The sequence below is a fragment of the Lytechinus pictus genome, chromosome 11 (assembly GCF_037042905.1).
Source record: "Lytechinus pictus isolate F3 Inbred chromosome 11, Lp3.0, whole genome shotgun sequence".
NCBI classification, from domain to species: Eukaryota; Metazoa; Echinodermata; class Echinoidea; order Temnopleuroida; family Toxopneustidae; genus Lytechinus; species Lytechinus pictus.
In genome coordinates, this window is record NC_087255.1 from 10516024 (window position 1) to 10531654 (window position 15631).

Here is a 15631-nt window from a genome sequence, read left to right on the forward strand (position 1 = left end):
CCATTCTTTCTTCCTTCCTGTATTTTCAAATATTTTGCAATGATAATCATTAATGATCATCGTTAATTTATTCCCTTGTCTTATTTTTTATGTTTTCTTCTTTGTTCAACTCACAAAAAAGTATTATTTTCTCAAGGTGAACACAAAAGTCCCTTCTTTTGACAGTCTGAAAGGTAACATCAAACTAATTAACATTAAAGGGATGGTCCGGGCTGAAAGTATGTAAAGCTTAATAAATAGAGTAGAATTCACAGAGCAAAATGCCGAAAATTTCATCAAAATTAGATAACAAATATCAAAGTTATTGAATTTTAAAGTTTAGCAATATTTTGTGAAAACAGTCGCCATGAATATTCATTAGAGGTGGGCTGATGATGTCACATCTCCACTTGTTCTTATGTATTTTATTATATGAAATTAGGTTTATTCAAATGTTTTCCTCCAAGAACTAGAAAAATTGGATCGACAACTGATTTAGTGCATTAGATATTTATTGCTGCAACTTATTTAATTATAAGGGAGACATATTATTCACACAAGTATGAAATAATGAACAAATTATGATTTTATGTAATAACATAAGAAAACGGAAAGTGGAGATGTGACATCATCAGCCCACCTAATGAATATTCATGACGACTGTTTTCACAAAATATTGCTAAACTTTAAACTTCAATAACTTTATTATTTGTTATCCGATTTTGAAGAAATTTTCGGCATTTTGCTCAGTGAATTCTACTCTATGTAATAAGATATACATATTTTCAGCCCGGACCATCCCTTTAATACAATATTTATCAAAAACATTTTCTCAATGGTCACGCTTGAAGCTGGGCAAACCCTTCACTCGAATTAAGGGTCTGAATGTGCAGCCTACTCATGCGTTGTGTACTGAAAGCCCTAAACAGCAAATTTGTAAGTGCTAGTCTTTGCGTGGAGACACACTTGTTGATCAAAGTCTCAATCAGGGTCTGTGCCTAAGACTATGAAGAACTCTTGTGTCAATGTGAAGCTTATTGTTCTCAAGTGGTAAAAAGAAATCCCAGTAAATTTATGTGATATCTGGAAATTTAAGACAGTTTACTTTTTAAGGCCACCGCACACCTTACGACTGGTCTCCGACCCGATTTCAAAATAAAATGTAATAGAATTTGATGCTAATATTGAGACTTGGAATAAGTTACTGTGTAATGTTCGAAATCATCGTACGAATACCTATGATCAAATTTGTGACTATGCTATCATCATTCTTAGAATAAAAGCGAATTTAATATCTAGTCGTAATGACGTCATAGCAGTCTTACGATTGGCTACGATTTGAAACTAATTTGGACTTTACTCCAAAATAAGGGCTTGCAATTTTTCAAAATTGTTATAATATAATTATTTCAATTAATTCTAACCTCAAATAAAATGATATGTTCCATTCACATCTTCAGATAATGAGCAAAATGTGATTTGTTCCAAAATCGGGTCGCAGACCAGTCGTAAGGTGTGCGGTCGCCTTTTTACATACAATTTTTAGTCTGTTTACTTAATAAATTTATCCTAGACATAAGTATGTTTTTCGAAGACGTTTCACAGTGCAATGAACTAATGCATTCAATCAACTAATAGTTAGAAAAATAAAAGTCTTTCAAGACACAAACATGGAATGCTTAAAAAGGTTCGCTTTGAAAGATGATATTGCAGAACCATTGAAGTTTAAAGGTATACGTTCACAGGACTCAAAGAGGCCGCCAGCTGCCCTTTCACATCGTCATACAACGCTTACACAGATGCCACGTTCCGAATGCCCGAACTCTGACGATTCTCAGTTGGCGTATTCTTCGGCTATACTGTTCGAAGATCTTGGCAGGTTAACTACGGCTCCTTCTGCTGCGTGCAGTGACGTCACCAGATGTTTGGGACAGCGCTGATGTGAGTGGCCAAAATCAGCACAGAGTATGTGTACTGAACATGTGCTGCACAACTTGATAGCTGCATGCACATTGCTTCAATGATCTTTATAATGGAGACGTGTAAAGGAGGGAGGGGGAGGGGGGGGGGGGTTGAGCACGACACGTAATTACAGAACTATTCAACATCGCCCGCTTAAAGTGATCATTTCACTTTGTTCTGATTTAAAAAATTCTCCTTTTGGTTCCTGAAAATGGGCTGAACATTAGGCTATTAGTGTAAAAATACCATCCCAAAAGTTTCAAAGTATTATATTTACAGGATCAATTTTAAAACCTTGGAGATGTAAACCAAAGTTTGAAATAATTGGGAGTTGGTTTCAATGACTTTGTGTATACAGGGAATCTGTGCACCACAACACATTAATTCTAGATGAACACAGCATGACCTACATACAGTGTGTACAAGGTATACACTGAATGTACAGAGCAGCTAATAGTGTGTGTATAGGAGATACACACAACACAACGGACTTTTTGAATTGGAGAAAACTGGTCATAAGCTGAACCCGTCTACTAGACGGTTCTCAAAATCAGGCTAATAAATTGCTTCTTGTATCTAAATTAGAGTTTTTCATCCTATATTGTGGTCTGTTTCAGGGTTTTTGAGGACAAATACAGGCAATCATACGCACGTTTCAACTCAGTTTGAGAATTTTTTAAATCAGCTGCTCACAAAGTTAAACGATCCCTTTAAATCCCGGGCACGTACACCTTTAAGTCAATTGAACGCAATGGAGATCTTCTAATATTCTACTCACAGCTTTAATTTATCCATCTCTTATGATTCCCGGGATGATTCCACTCCCATTCTACTACAGTCCTTCCGGTTCAGTCATGCATGTTGGATACACTCCTACAATTGACCTTTACTTCCTGGGTAAAATTCACCGAGCTGTTATAATGTGTGGTGGGTGGGCTTTAAATGAGGAAATTCTGTGCTTAGATACTGCCACTAAACTAGGGCCCTGAGAACAATTTTTTTTTACTGCGGGTGCTGATGTAAATTTGACAAGCCCCCCCCCCCCCCCCAAAAAAAAAAAAAGGTTTTCACTTTAAAATGAAGGTTATTTCTGTTGCAAGAAATTTGAGCCCAAAAAATGGTTTCATTCCAAAATATAGCTCATTTGGCTTAAATTTCTCCATGTTTTAACGCCTACATGAATTCCTAGGGGTGCTGCCTATGGAGAATAATACATACAGCACCCACCCAGGAAAATTTTGGGGGTGATTCAGCACCCCCCCCCCCCCCCACTTCCCAGGGCCATGTCCCTAAATTACCATGCTTCGTGTCTGTCTTTCATTTGCGAATCTTGTTTGTGAATCTAGCCCAAGAAATTTGATTGGACTCTTGCGTTCAAATCCACATCTAATGATAAACACAGAGAAACGCTAAGGGAGCTTGAAATGGTTTGATGAACAAACCCTTCACTTGAGTCAATGGGTCTGAATGCATAGTCTACAATGACTTCTGTACTGAAGGCCTTCTAAAAAACAGCAAGTTTTATGTGTGAAGACCCACTTGTAGATCTCAGTTTCAATCAGAATCTGTGCTGGCACAGTTAGCTTTAAATTGCAATCTACTTGACAAGATGTTGAGATGTTTTATATTGCCATGACAACATGATACCATATTTATGTTGGCGAGATAAGTTATCTGGTAAAGTCGATTTGTAAAAGTTATCTATCGTCATGGTGAGCTGTGTTACGACTATTTACTATATTATCAAGCCATGATGACAGAACTTTTTGTGAGTCCACTTGCTGAGATAATGCATCTCGCCGTGTCAACATATTAACTTTCCATAAAGTTGAATGGGCAAATCAACCTATCTTGCAACGGCGACATACAACTTCCTATATTGAAGTCAACTTGGCAAGATGTTGTTGCAATGCCGACATACAACTTTCTGTATTAAAGTCAACTTTGCAAGATGTTGTTGCGATGCCAACATACGACTTTCTGTATTAAAGTCAACTTTGCAAGATGTTGTTGCAATGCAGACATACAACTTTCTGTATTAAGTCAACTTTGCAAGATGTTGTTGCAATGCCGACATACAACTTTCTGTATTAAAGTCAACTTTGCAAGATGTTGTTGCGATGCCGACATACAACTTTCTGTATTAAAGTCAACTTTGCAAGATGTTGTTGCGATGCCGACATACAACTTTCTGTAGGTCAACTTCGCTAGATGTTGTTGCAATGCCAACTTGACAAGATGTTGTTTCTCGCAACGTCAATGTATTGAGAAATTAGGTTGACTTGGCAAGATGAATATCTCGCTATCTATGTCAAGTAGATTCTGTAAGACACTCGCCCCTCTCTCTAACTTGTCTCACTTCCTCTCTTACTCTCTACCTCTGCAATACCCACCAAGAAAAACAAATCGCTGGCAAATGTATCCCATACCATGCAACATTAATCCCCCACATGAAAAAAGGTGGGGACAAAAAAAAATTGGAATAAAAACATGCAAATGTCCATTAAAACACACATTGTCATGATCTCACAGGTCCATCAGCCTCTTGTATAAAACAAGTATTTTTAATTTACCATGAAAATCACACGTTAATATATCCAATCTCTTCAATCTTTTTTTTTAGCTTTTCTCACTTCTTTCATTATTTTTTTTCTTTTTACAACACACTTGAAAAATCCCTGGTTATTTCAGGCATCTCTGGAGTCATAGTCGAGTCAACGAGCATCTCCAAATCGATCGCCCAAGCGCAATCGTTCAAGATATGTTTGATCCCACGGGATTAAGCTTAACCTAATTCCAGGGGGATTAAGCTTAACTTAATCCCATGGTACTATCTCAAGGTACTTCAATTTTCCGATTTCAGAATATTACACTATTCACTAAAGTTTGTAGGGGAATAAAAATGACAATAAATTAAGGCCTTGTATCCAATACCCTAAAAAACATTTGCGTCTGTACATTGATTGCTAAGTGAAAAAATAAAAATGTCCAAATCCGTCTTATAAAATCCGGAGAATTGCTAGCTATTGACTAAATCATCTGTCGAGTGGGGTGCAAATCTTTGAGTGTATAACACATTCTTTTCTATAGTTTCTGTGATAAAAAAAACTTTGGTTTAAAAAAAGAAGCGGAATCCACAGACTGATTATCAAAGGAATGTTCTCAAGTTGTAAATGACCCATGATGTGTGCTCGTACTGACCTCCAGTGCAAGGTCAAAGGTCGGAGGCCAGCGTATTATGAAAGACAATGTTGGGATGCGATTGGAGTATATATATAATATCAATAAATTAATCACATACAAACAAATTCTCTTTTTTTTTTAGATCTAGGTACACCACACAAAATTAAGGTCTCCAACAGAATGAGACATGCTAAAACCTATCACAACTACTAGTTAAAAATAGAAAAAAGATGCACTTAGTTATTTCATGATAAAAATCCAACTAGCAAGTTGCAACAAAATGTTAATTTTGAAGGAAAAAAAAAGGAGAAAAAAACCTGGCTATAGGATAAACAAGTTCAAAATTGACAGCCTCACACTTGAGATAATACACAAACATATGTTGCAGAGAGAAGAATACAGAATAGACCAGGAGAAGAATACACAAGTTTTGAATAATTTTGATTGTTGTGTTGTCAAGAGAATACGTGATTGTGGTAGTAGTAAGTGGTAGTAAGAGTCGAAGAGAAAAGAGAGAACACAAGAGAAGATTTTTTGCACAGTCTTGAGAGTTTTATTAGCAGAAATAGGAGAATAGAGAGAAAAAATTAACAAAGGATAATTTCTTAAGAAGAGGAGAGAGAAAAAAACTCAATAATAAAATGGCAGGATACAAAGTGTTGCTATGAGACTATGGCCGTGGATGGTGTATGATCAAGCAAAAAAAAAATCAAATCTGAACAGATATTATGAAAAAAAGGCTGCCAGAACAATACTAGAGGCACAACATTGGTAAAGAAACACAAAGAGTTTAGCTCAGAGAGATTAAAGTTTGATCAACAAATGGGGCAAAGTGATAAATGTTACTTCAGCCTCAATGGATGGTAAGATTGTATTTGTCCCATTTAAGGGAAATAGTTTGATGTTCTAATGGATATTCTTTTTTTTTAAGTATCAGTCATGATTCACTCAAAATGCTCTCACAATTCCATCCATTATAAAGACTGAATTTTTTTTAGGTTGAACTGCTCTCAATAATATTAATTCCTGTTCCACCGCCGTTTCCCCCGTAGATGATTTTGTTCTTCCTTTTTTACCAACGTGATACGAGCTTTGAGGTTCTGGCAACCCTTTTTTCAAACAAATAGTTTCCAAGAGAAAAAACACTCTGAAAGGACTACCTCCAATTCGTAACCCTTCGATACTCGCTTGACAACAGTATGCTGCTTGCGGAAGCAGCTCGTGAGATCAAGTTCAAGCGTGGGAGTAGTCATTGAGCTAAAATTTGGAGGTGGTCGGTTGTTGACTGACAAACTGAGTGTAGTAGAGACATGACATAAAAGAGAGGCTTTCATAACTGCATCGATGTGAGTAGAGAATAGCGTAGCGATAGACGTTGATGCGCTGTTTGCGCTCAATCGACTGCGTGTAGAGAGAAAAAAGCATAATAGAGATACATGAGTGACTTGTATGACACATTATCACTGTGAAACAATTAAGGATTTCAAAATCAAACATTTATGAAGAACGGGTAAAGTACCGCTACTAAACAAAAATGTGAATAGGAGGGGGGGGGGGATTTATGTACAGTGAGGAAAAAACAAAAGGAGGGAGAAACTCTATTGATTGGTGCGTGTTAATAATAGTTTTGTTGAAACAATTGGCGGTTTGGAGGAACACGATTGTTACATAACAAATGGGAAAATAAAATCTCATGCAGCTGGATGTTGAAACTATGAGTTAAAAGTGTTATTCTTAATCATGATATTGCAAAGCCTGATAAATTTTGCACAACAAAAACACGCAAAAAGATGCCGCTTAACTCCACGGTGCGAGTCAACGGGCACTGCCAAGAACGAGAAGAAAAAAATGGGCAAAGCCGAAGAAGCTTGAATGAAGAAGAAGAAATAACTCTCATAGCCTCCACAGAAAAAAATACAGAGAAGATTAAAGGAGAAAAATACAGCAAGTACATACCCTAGAACCACTTATTTGTAGAAGTAAACGTCTTAGCTAGCCAAGTACATTCTCTAAATATCTAAGATAACTTGAAAACTACAATATTATTATCTCATGTCAAATTTGTACAAAGTCACGTTTATGAATACCACTGAGATAAACAACATGGAATAATATAGTGAAACTTGCCAATACACTACATGTACAAGACTAATAAATCCAAAAAGAGGAGAGGGGGGTTTTCACAAATCCCCTTAGATTAATAGCCTGTTCTATACCATATCATTAAAGAATCATACTTGAAGCGTTAAAAAATAGTACAGTACACCCTCTGACGTATTACACAAGTGCGAGAGCAGCATACGCATCTAGATAGACGACAAATGAAACATAGCATGGTCATTAATACGTTAATTCTCATTAATATCATGAGCATGCATGATTATTTCGGAAAAAAAGTGGAAAAAGCTCTCCAATTGCCCTCACACCGTCTGAAACCAAGCCTTTGTTTGAAACCGTTCCCAGAATGAGTGGACTCAATCTCTAGAGCCGGAAGTTTGCCTTTTCCGAATTCGTACCGAACTTTCGCGGCTCCTGTCTTTCTCTTATCCGTCCGTCCTCATGAAAATCATAAATAGTACCGGTTATGTCACCCTCATTCTTATAAGGCACATTAAAAATCAGCCGCCCAACATTTCATCCCTCAAAAAGAAAAAAATTTGCACAATTTCACGAGAAGAGTTTCCCCCAAACTGTTCAGACTACAGGCTCGTGAAAGGCAGAATTTCAGGCCGTGTGAGGGTGCACATATTACAACAAAGTGACAGAATTCCGCAAGTTTGGAGAGAAATACACGACGGAAACTAAATAATTCAGCAAAGCTTTGCCTTAATATCTTTACACAATTATACCACAGCAGACCCAGTGAAAAAAATGGGCTAACCTAACAAAAAATATGACATGTACAAGAAATTTTTCTTTCTCTCTGAATATACACAAGTAGTTATTAGCTTAAAAAGATGATATATAGCTTAGTGTACGTTGGATAAGAATGGAAATTAGATAAGATATACAGATTATCACTTGCGGTTACAAACAAGTATCAATTCACATGTTAAACTGCCTGATTAGGCGACAATTATCAAACATCTCAAACAGCAGTGACTAAAACAAAGCCTCATTTTTTTTCTTTTTCAGTTTGCACTTTGCACATATCCTTAAAACGCAGACCAAGAAAGCATACATGATCGAAAAATGATTATCAAACTTTCTTTCTACTGCAATTGATTGTCCCGTTTGCATTCAAACATGTTCATTGGGAGTGGAAAACAATTTGTGAGATCAAACCCGAATGTGTGTCAGTGAACACATCAGATTATTACGAGTACAAATATGTTTTAATAATCGAAAATGTAAGAATGCCAGAAACAGCAATGAAATGATAATTAAAGATCATATATTACTCAAGCAAGAAATACAATGTATTGCTTTATATATTCAAACTGTACTATGGATAAAACAGGCCTGTCCTTTATCACATCCAACCACAGTTGGCGACACACAGAATTATTAAAAAAAGAGATAATTGAAGTGCAACACATGTGGAATGTTCAATTATTGTCGGTGACTCACAAACAAGGCGAAATTCTACATGCTCACAGCAGAAAGGAAATACCAAGCAAAGTGAAATTGTGACTCTTTTTCAAAGAAATTAATAGTCTCTGAATTATTCTAGCAATTAATCTCACAGCAAAAACAAATATTAAAACAGGCAAATTAATATCTACAAAGATTATACGTAATGATTCAAACTTGATAACGACCCTGAGCGTCGGGCTTCGACGTCCTTTTGGCGTCACGCAAGAGAAGGAAATAAGCTCTTGGAGCTTTTGAGAGAAGAAATGTAAAACCGAGACAAAGAATTTCTGAGTTTTAACCAAGGTGATTAAATACGGTTGAATAATTTTCAACGAAATGATACATGATTATTGACATAAATTACTCTTAAAAGAGGATACCTCAAAAAGTGATTTGTGACATTTTTTTTGGTTAGCAGAGATAAATTCAATGCTACCGAAAACACAGAGTGAGAGAGAGAGGAAATACAAGAAAAAAAAATTCAATGAAATTTACACCACACCACAATACAGCTTAGAGTAAAATTATCTGACATCGAAAAATTCACAGAAAGAATATTTAAGAGACATGCGATCAAAATGTTTTCAAAAATTCATTCAAAATAACACATTGCAGTTGTATAATAATTACAAATGCAAAATATCTCTCTCTCTCATCTCTGTTATCAATTTATGTATTTACAATGTACACACCAAATTCCTTAGCTAACTAGGGATAAACAAGGATATAGGCATGAGATCACTACCAAAAGCATATGTTTTGCTTCGGTATACATAATTTGTAGATGCAAGTGCTTCATAGAAACCTTGCCCATATATAAAGATGAAATTTTGTAAGCATTGAGAAAGTGTGTAAGAGTCGCCAGGGGTAATAAGGGTGGGGGCAGAAGGGTATCCAAAAGAAGAAAAGGTCACAGTACGAAGTTCAAAAGGGGAGCAGAAAAGATTTATCCCATATAAACTACCATACAAAACCCTGTCCAGATAACAGGAGATGGTTAACAATGCCTATCAAAGCATCACAGTCATATGTTATCATCATGGGCAAATCCATGCTCCTTTCTCATATTTCTATCTTAAAAAACACCTTTAAATAAACTCCGTCCAATATTGCCAATCCTCAAAAACATTTAATCAGAATATCTTTGAGTCCTTCTGGTCTCTGACCAGTGTACTTTCTTTATCATATTTTCCCCCGTTATCGTTGTCATCATTGCATTGCATGATTCCCATCTTTAAATGGCACTAAGGGTGATTCAGATATAATGTTGTTATCGTTCTTGGTTTATTGGCATGTTGTCCCCTTCCAATTTCTGCGAAGATTGGTTGATTTTATTGCGATATCGCTTGGTTGTACTGCTCCATGTGTGCGTTGACTTTCTTTAAGGGGGGGTGGTCTCGCCTCTAGATCTGTGCTTTCGAGAACGACACACGAAGATGATTTGACTCAGCCAGTTGGTAGTTGTGCATTGCCTGTATTTAAATATCAAAGAAAAAATGAAATAAGTAACACTTCTACTAAACTTAGCTTTGACTGAACCAGCCATTAAGAAAGTGTATCCATCGTAATAATGTAATAGAACAGATGGCATTGTGAATTCTAAGTATGAAAACTCTAAGATGAGTCTTTCATGATGTGGTTAACTTGTCGCTGTAGTTGTGGCTAAAACGTGGATCTAAATTTTTCTCTCTTATTAACAGAAACTTTTAAATATAGTGGATTAAGTAGTACTGGACCAATAACATTACCCTGATGAACACCAATAAACAGCTCATATTTAATCTTTCAATGAGTTGTTAGAATAAGTCTCTGATTAGCTATAACATGAAACTGTTTACTCACAGGTTTAAAAAAAAAAGCATTGGACCAACAACTCTATCCTGGTGGACACCAGAATTTGTCAGTTTAACTTTATCATTATGTAACACAATTTTTAACAAAATCTTTTTGAAATAGTGGAGTGAGTAGCATTGGATCAACAACTGTACCAATAAATTGGTATACTGAACTCACAGAAGCTTAAACACCCACAAAAAAGAAGTAATATTGGACCAACAACTGTACCCTGATGTACACCAATAAATAACTTACAATTAGACCATGAATTGCTTCTTCTACAGAGCCCATTTGCAGGAGTGCCATCTTCCTGTCTTTCCTGTATGAGTGAAGAAAGAAAAAAAAAACAATTACACATAATCTGTTGAATATCAATATGAAAACTGGTGTTAAACCTACAGATTTGTTAATATATGCATAATCTACACATTTTCTAACACGAACCTTTCAAGCCACAAATAACTGACAGCATGTCTTCTTTTCATTTTCGAACCAGGAAACAGGGGTACCACGTGTAGGTCGGACCAAAATAGTCTATAGAATTACCTAGATAATACTTCATGATGATGACAAGAGATAAAGAGAGGATAGCTGTACTTACGGGAAAAACTTGAAGTTTGCTACAGTACCATGTTGGGTGAATGCTTCTTTTAATGTTTCCTCATCGACAGTGGGCCTGCAAGTGGAGTTGAAAAATTAAAAATCAAGCGACATCACTCAAATACGTACTTTCAGATTCACCTGATCAGTAATCCGGCAATAATAAATCAGTCATAGTCATAAACTAATACGAATATTTCTTATTTCTTTTCAAAATTATCAGAGGCAAGGAGATATTTTAAGCAGAGATTATTCATGCATGTCTAACACAGTAACACATATGAAGATTGAATTCCAAGTATTATTAACCACTGAATTATGACAGATCAATAGAAGAACATGTCAAAATGGTCCATGCAAAGAAGAATAATACTCATATTTGAATGGCTTTGAAGCCAACTTCTCTGTTAAGCAATTTGCCTGGAAATTGCAGTACTAAAATTTTGATTTGAACCCCCACTTGCCCCCTCCCTCCCCCTCCTCCAGAAAAAAACCAGGGAAAAAGTAGAAGCTTTGTGTTTGGAGACTACAATTAATTTCATTTGAAATGCCCGATTGTATTGAACAGATAGGTTAAGGCTGAGGGGGGGGGGACTAGCAATTTAAATGGGCAATTATTTAGATTTGTGTCAGGCTGCAAAAACATAAATAGTTATTCTAATTATTTTCATTATCTTTTCTTATCTCACTTTACGTAATTTATTTAATTTTGATTTATATATGTAATTATCAATTTATTCATGCATTTATTTATATATCCTTTTTTCGGGGTTGGGAGATACTCACGGAATGTTTGAGAGATGCAGGGTAGAACTAGGTGGGTAAATGTTCAGGAAATTCTTGGAGCCCGGCTTCTTGAATCGGTGAAGGGGTGACGTACTGAAGTCTTTGGTCAAACCGACATCCTGTTGAGAGGTGATATCATGACAAAGTAAAGACATTTGCAATCAATTGCAACTATTCTGTTGCAATTCTACAATTGAAAGATCAATGTTAGCTGTAGCAAATCTGGGCAAGCGCTACGATTGATCCAATCAATCTCAAGTATATGGAAATCCATCAATGTCATAATTTTTTCTTCAGGAAATGTGCTCAATGTCCTTTGAAAACAAAGAGAAGCATACTTAATTGTCAAGAAAACAGTGAATGTATGATTAGTCATTATATCTAGAAAATATTTTGAACAAACATTTATTTGTAGAGGTTGACGTTGCTGATTCTCTATAGTTGCGATTAAACGGATCAATCACAACTCTTTGTATGATGGGGCCAGATTGGCAATCACTAAGTTGCAATCAATAACAAGACATACGATTGAAGGGACCAAAAATTGTCTTGGAATTGATCGCAAGTTTCTTGAAACACCCCCATCAGTCTTCAACATTGGAAAGGAAATAAGAAGAGTGTTTGAGATATCTTTTTCTAGTCATGAGATAGAAATGGGACTGTGTCTCAAGAGTGATTGAAAAGACTTCGAATAATGCACATCAGAACTAGTCTTTGTTGCCATGAAATTAAAAAAAATTAGGCATTGGAATTACAACAAATAAAAAATTATAGTAAATCAACTAAATTCTGCTGAAGGTAGAAGGCACTTCACTCAGATAAACACATGCATGGACCATCTTGGCCCATGTTCTGTAAACCAAAGTTTTTACTTTTAACCCCCCCCCCCCCCTCTCTCTCTCTCGCTGATACTCACTCTGTGAGAGGAATTGCAGCATTCTGGGGATGAAAATACTTTTTCAGGGGAGGAAAAACAACATTTTCAACTTGTCTGCATTAGACTTGTGTAAATTGGGGATTTGGAAAACAATTTTTTTTTTAAATGACATCTGAAGTATCTACAATTTCTTTTTAAAATATTAAATATTGCACAACAAAGGAGCTGTTGGATCTCCAACTTTCTCACTCCATATCCCTCCCTTACTCTCTTTCTTTCCTTTTTTCTTTCTTTCTTTCTTCCCTTCTTTTTTTTCTTTCTTTGCATCCTCTCACTCATTCTTTCTTTCCTTCCTTCCGTCCATCCTTCCTTCCTTCCTTCTTCCCTTCCTTCCTTCCTTCCTTCCTTTCTTTCTTTCTTTCTCTCTTTGCTTCTCTCTCTTTCTTTCTCTTTCTTTTTTTCTTTCTTCTCTCTTTCTTTCTTTCTTTCATTCTTTCTTCCCTTCTTTTTTTTTCTTTCTTTGCTTCCTCTCACTCATTCTTTCTTCCTTCCTTCTTTTTTTCTTTCATTCTCTCTTTCCCTCTCTCCTCTCTCTCTCTCTTACCGGTTGTCCCTCCTTCGGGAGCTGAACCATTTGATGCTTGGATGCTGTGACACGGATCTGCTTTCCATACAGCTTAACACCAGAGAGATGCTTCATGGCTGCATGGGAGAACAAGATCATCGGTAGCAATGGAATAATTGAATCATTTGGAGACACCAACAGAATAAAGATGAAACTAATACCTGTTTTATGGCTTCGCAGACCCATCAGCAAAACTAATTTCCTTTTTCAAAAATAGCCTGCAATATTTCATATGAGTGCAGCGAGAAAATAGTCTTGATTACCATCATGGTAATTAAATATTAGATATTTGTACAATTTATATTCCCCCTACCTTATTTTCCGCGGGGGGGTGGGGGGGGGGTACTAAGATTTGGTTTGGACAGGGGTGTTCGGCTGAACGTTCAAAACCCATACCCATATTTACCGGTCATTTGGGCTAAAAAGTACCCATTATTAAGGATTTATTAAAATTTGACAAGCACAAAAAAAAAAAAATCTAAAAAAAAAACATACCCCATGTTTAGGGATTTCTTCCAAAACATCCCCGTATGCCTTATTTCGTGAATCCCCCCCCCCCGGGCTTTTTGTGCCTGGTTACTCAAGCTAGTTCACAATTACTAGGAAAGCTACAATAACTATCAAACTACTAATACAATTCCTGGCTACCTGATAAAGTTCACCATTGGTATGAAATCTAAATAACTAATATTACACCAAACATAATTCTGACTTGTATAGTCTAGTTCACCATTGCTACAAACGGTACAATGATAATCAAACTAATATTCCCCTTACGTAATTGTGCCTGGATACTCAAGCTGGTTCATCATTCCTGGGTACATGTACATGTAGCTTGGTTGGGGAGGGAGACCCTCGGGTCACAGTTATCGAGTTACCTTTTCCCAAACCTGGGCAGCTATGCTACATGTACCCGCCTACGGTTCTGTTTTCATTCATATATTGTAGAATCTTTATTGTATATTATAATTGCCAAATTGATAGTAAATGAATAAATTACTATGGAAGCTTTTATATCTATCAAACTATCATTCAAACGCATAATCGGGCTGCCAACCTGATTTGGTTCACCATTAACATAAGAGCACCTTGAGCACCTTACAAGGAGGATACTTGCGCTATATAAATCCTATATAATTATTGTTATCATATTAATAATAATAATAATACTTCTCTTATATAGCGCATAATAAACTGAAAGTTTCTCTACGCGCTTTACAATAAAGGAAACAAAATACACATACTGCAAACAAAGAAAATAGACTTGTGAATTACTTAATATTTAAACTTACAATTATTACCTATAAAATAATTACCTATACTACACCTAGTTATGAGTTTCGGAAAAGATGGGTTTTGAGTAAGGACTTGAAAGTTGAATAAGTGGATGCCTGTCTGATATGTAGGGGTAATTTGTTCCAAAGGGTTGGTCCAGCTACAGCAAATGATCTGCTACCATAAAAGCTTGGGTGGGTTTTGGGAATTTGAAGAAGTACTTGTTTGCTTGATCGAAGGTCACAGGGTGGGTTATAATCATTTAGTAAATTGGACAAGTATGATGGAGATAAGCCATGCTGAGCTTTAAAAACTAAACAAAGAATCTTAAATGTAATGCGCTTTTCAACAGAAAGCCAATGTAATTTTGTAATATTAATTTTTTATCATTATTATCATCAATATGAAAGCTACATTAACAAAGTAGTACTCCCCCATACCTAATTGAGCCTGGTGAGGATCACTCATCTGGATCAGAGCGTTATCCCGCTTCTCGAAAAGAATCTTCACCCTTTGCACGTCTCCGTAGACACCTGTAAGAAGAATGGAATAACCCAAGAGAACATAGATCGTCAACGACAGAGAAGAGGGAGGCAACTAGAAACATCAACTCTTTTTGTGGTTTGCTCGGCAAAGTTCTAAGGCATGCTGCTATCAACAACAAAAAAAGAGGACACAAAATTTTAGGAATGTCAACTGGAAAATAATCACGCATGCCGATAGAAATTTACAAATTCTCACTTCACAATAAATATATACTAGTACACAAAAATAAATGTGAATGCTTTTGTAAAGTATGACAGTTTAAAGTGGATTAAAAATGCTATAATGACCGACTAACAAGCACAGTTCTTATTTTAAAATCTAACTGGAAAAACAAAATCACAGAATAACCAGTTGGAAGTTAAAAAAACCAATAAAAATATGTGACA

At 36.0% G+C, this 15631-nt stretch overlaps 1 protein-coding gene across 4 annotated transcripts in view; it reads right to left on the reverse strand.

Moving 5' to 3' along the window:
• Positions 1 to 4467: 4467 nt before the first annotated feature.
• LOC135155988 (polypyrimidine tract-binding protein 1-like) overlaps positions 4468 to 15631 on the reverse strand; it is a 31780-nt gene continuing 20616 nt past the window's right edge. For all 4 annotated transcript variants that reach the window (XM_064106704.1, XM_064106703.1, XM_064106702.1 and 1 more), the window contains 6 exons: positions 15140 to 15232; positions 13404 to 13501; positions 11923 to 12041; positions 11138 to 11212; positions 10792 to 10855; positions 4468 to 10172 (listed from right to left, as the gene is read on the reverse strand). In XM_064106704.1, the coding sequence (XP_063962774.1) occupies positions 10104 to 10172; positions 10792 to 10855; positions 11138 to 11212; positions 11923 to 12041; positions 13404 to 13501; positions 15140 to 15232 (518 nt within the window). In that variant the 3' untranslated portion in view covers positions 4468 to 10103. The remainder of the gene's footprint in view (positions 10173 to 10791; positions 10856 to 11137; positions 11213 to 11922; positions 12042 to 13403; positions 13502 to 15139; positions 15233 to 15631) is intronic.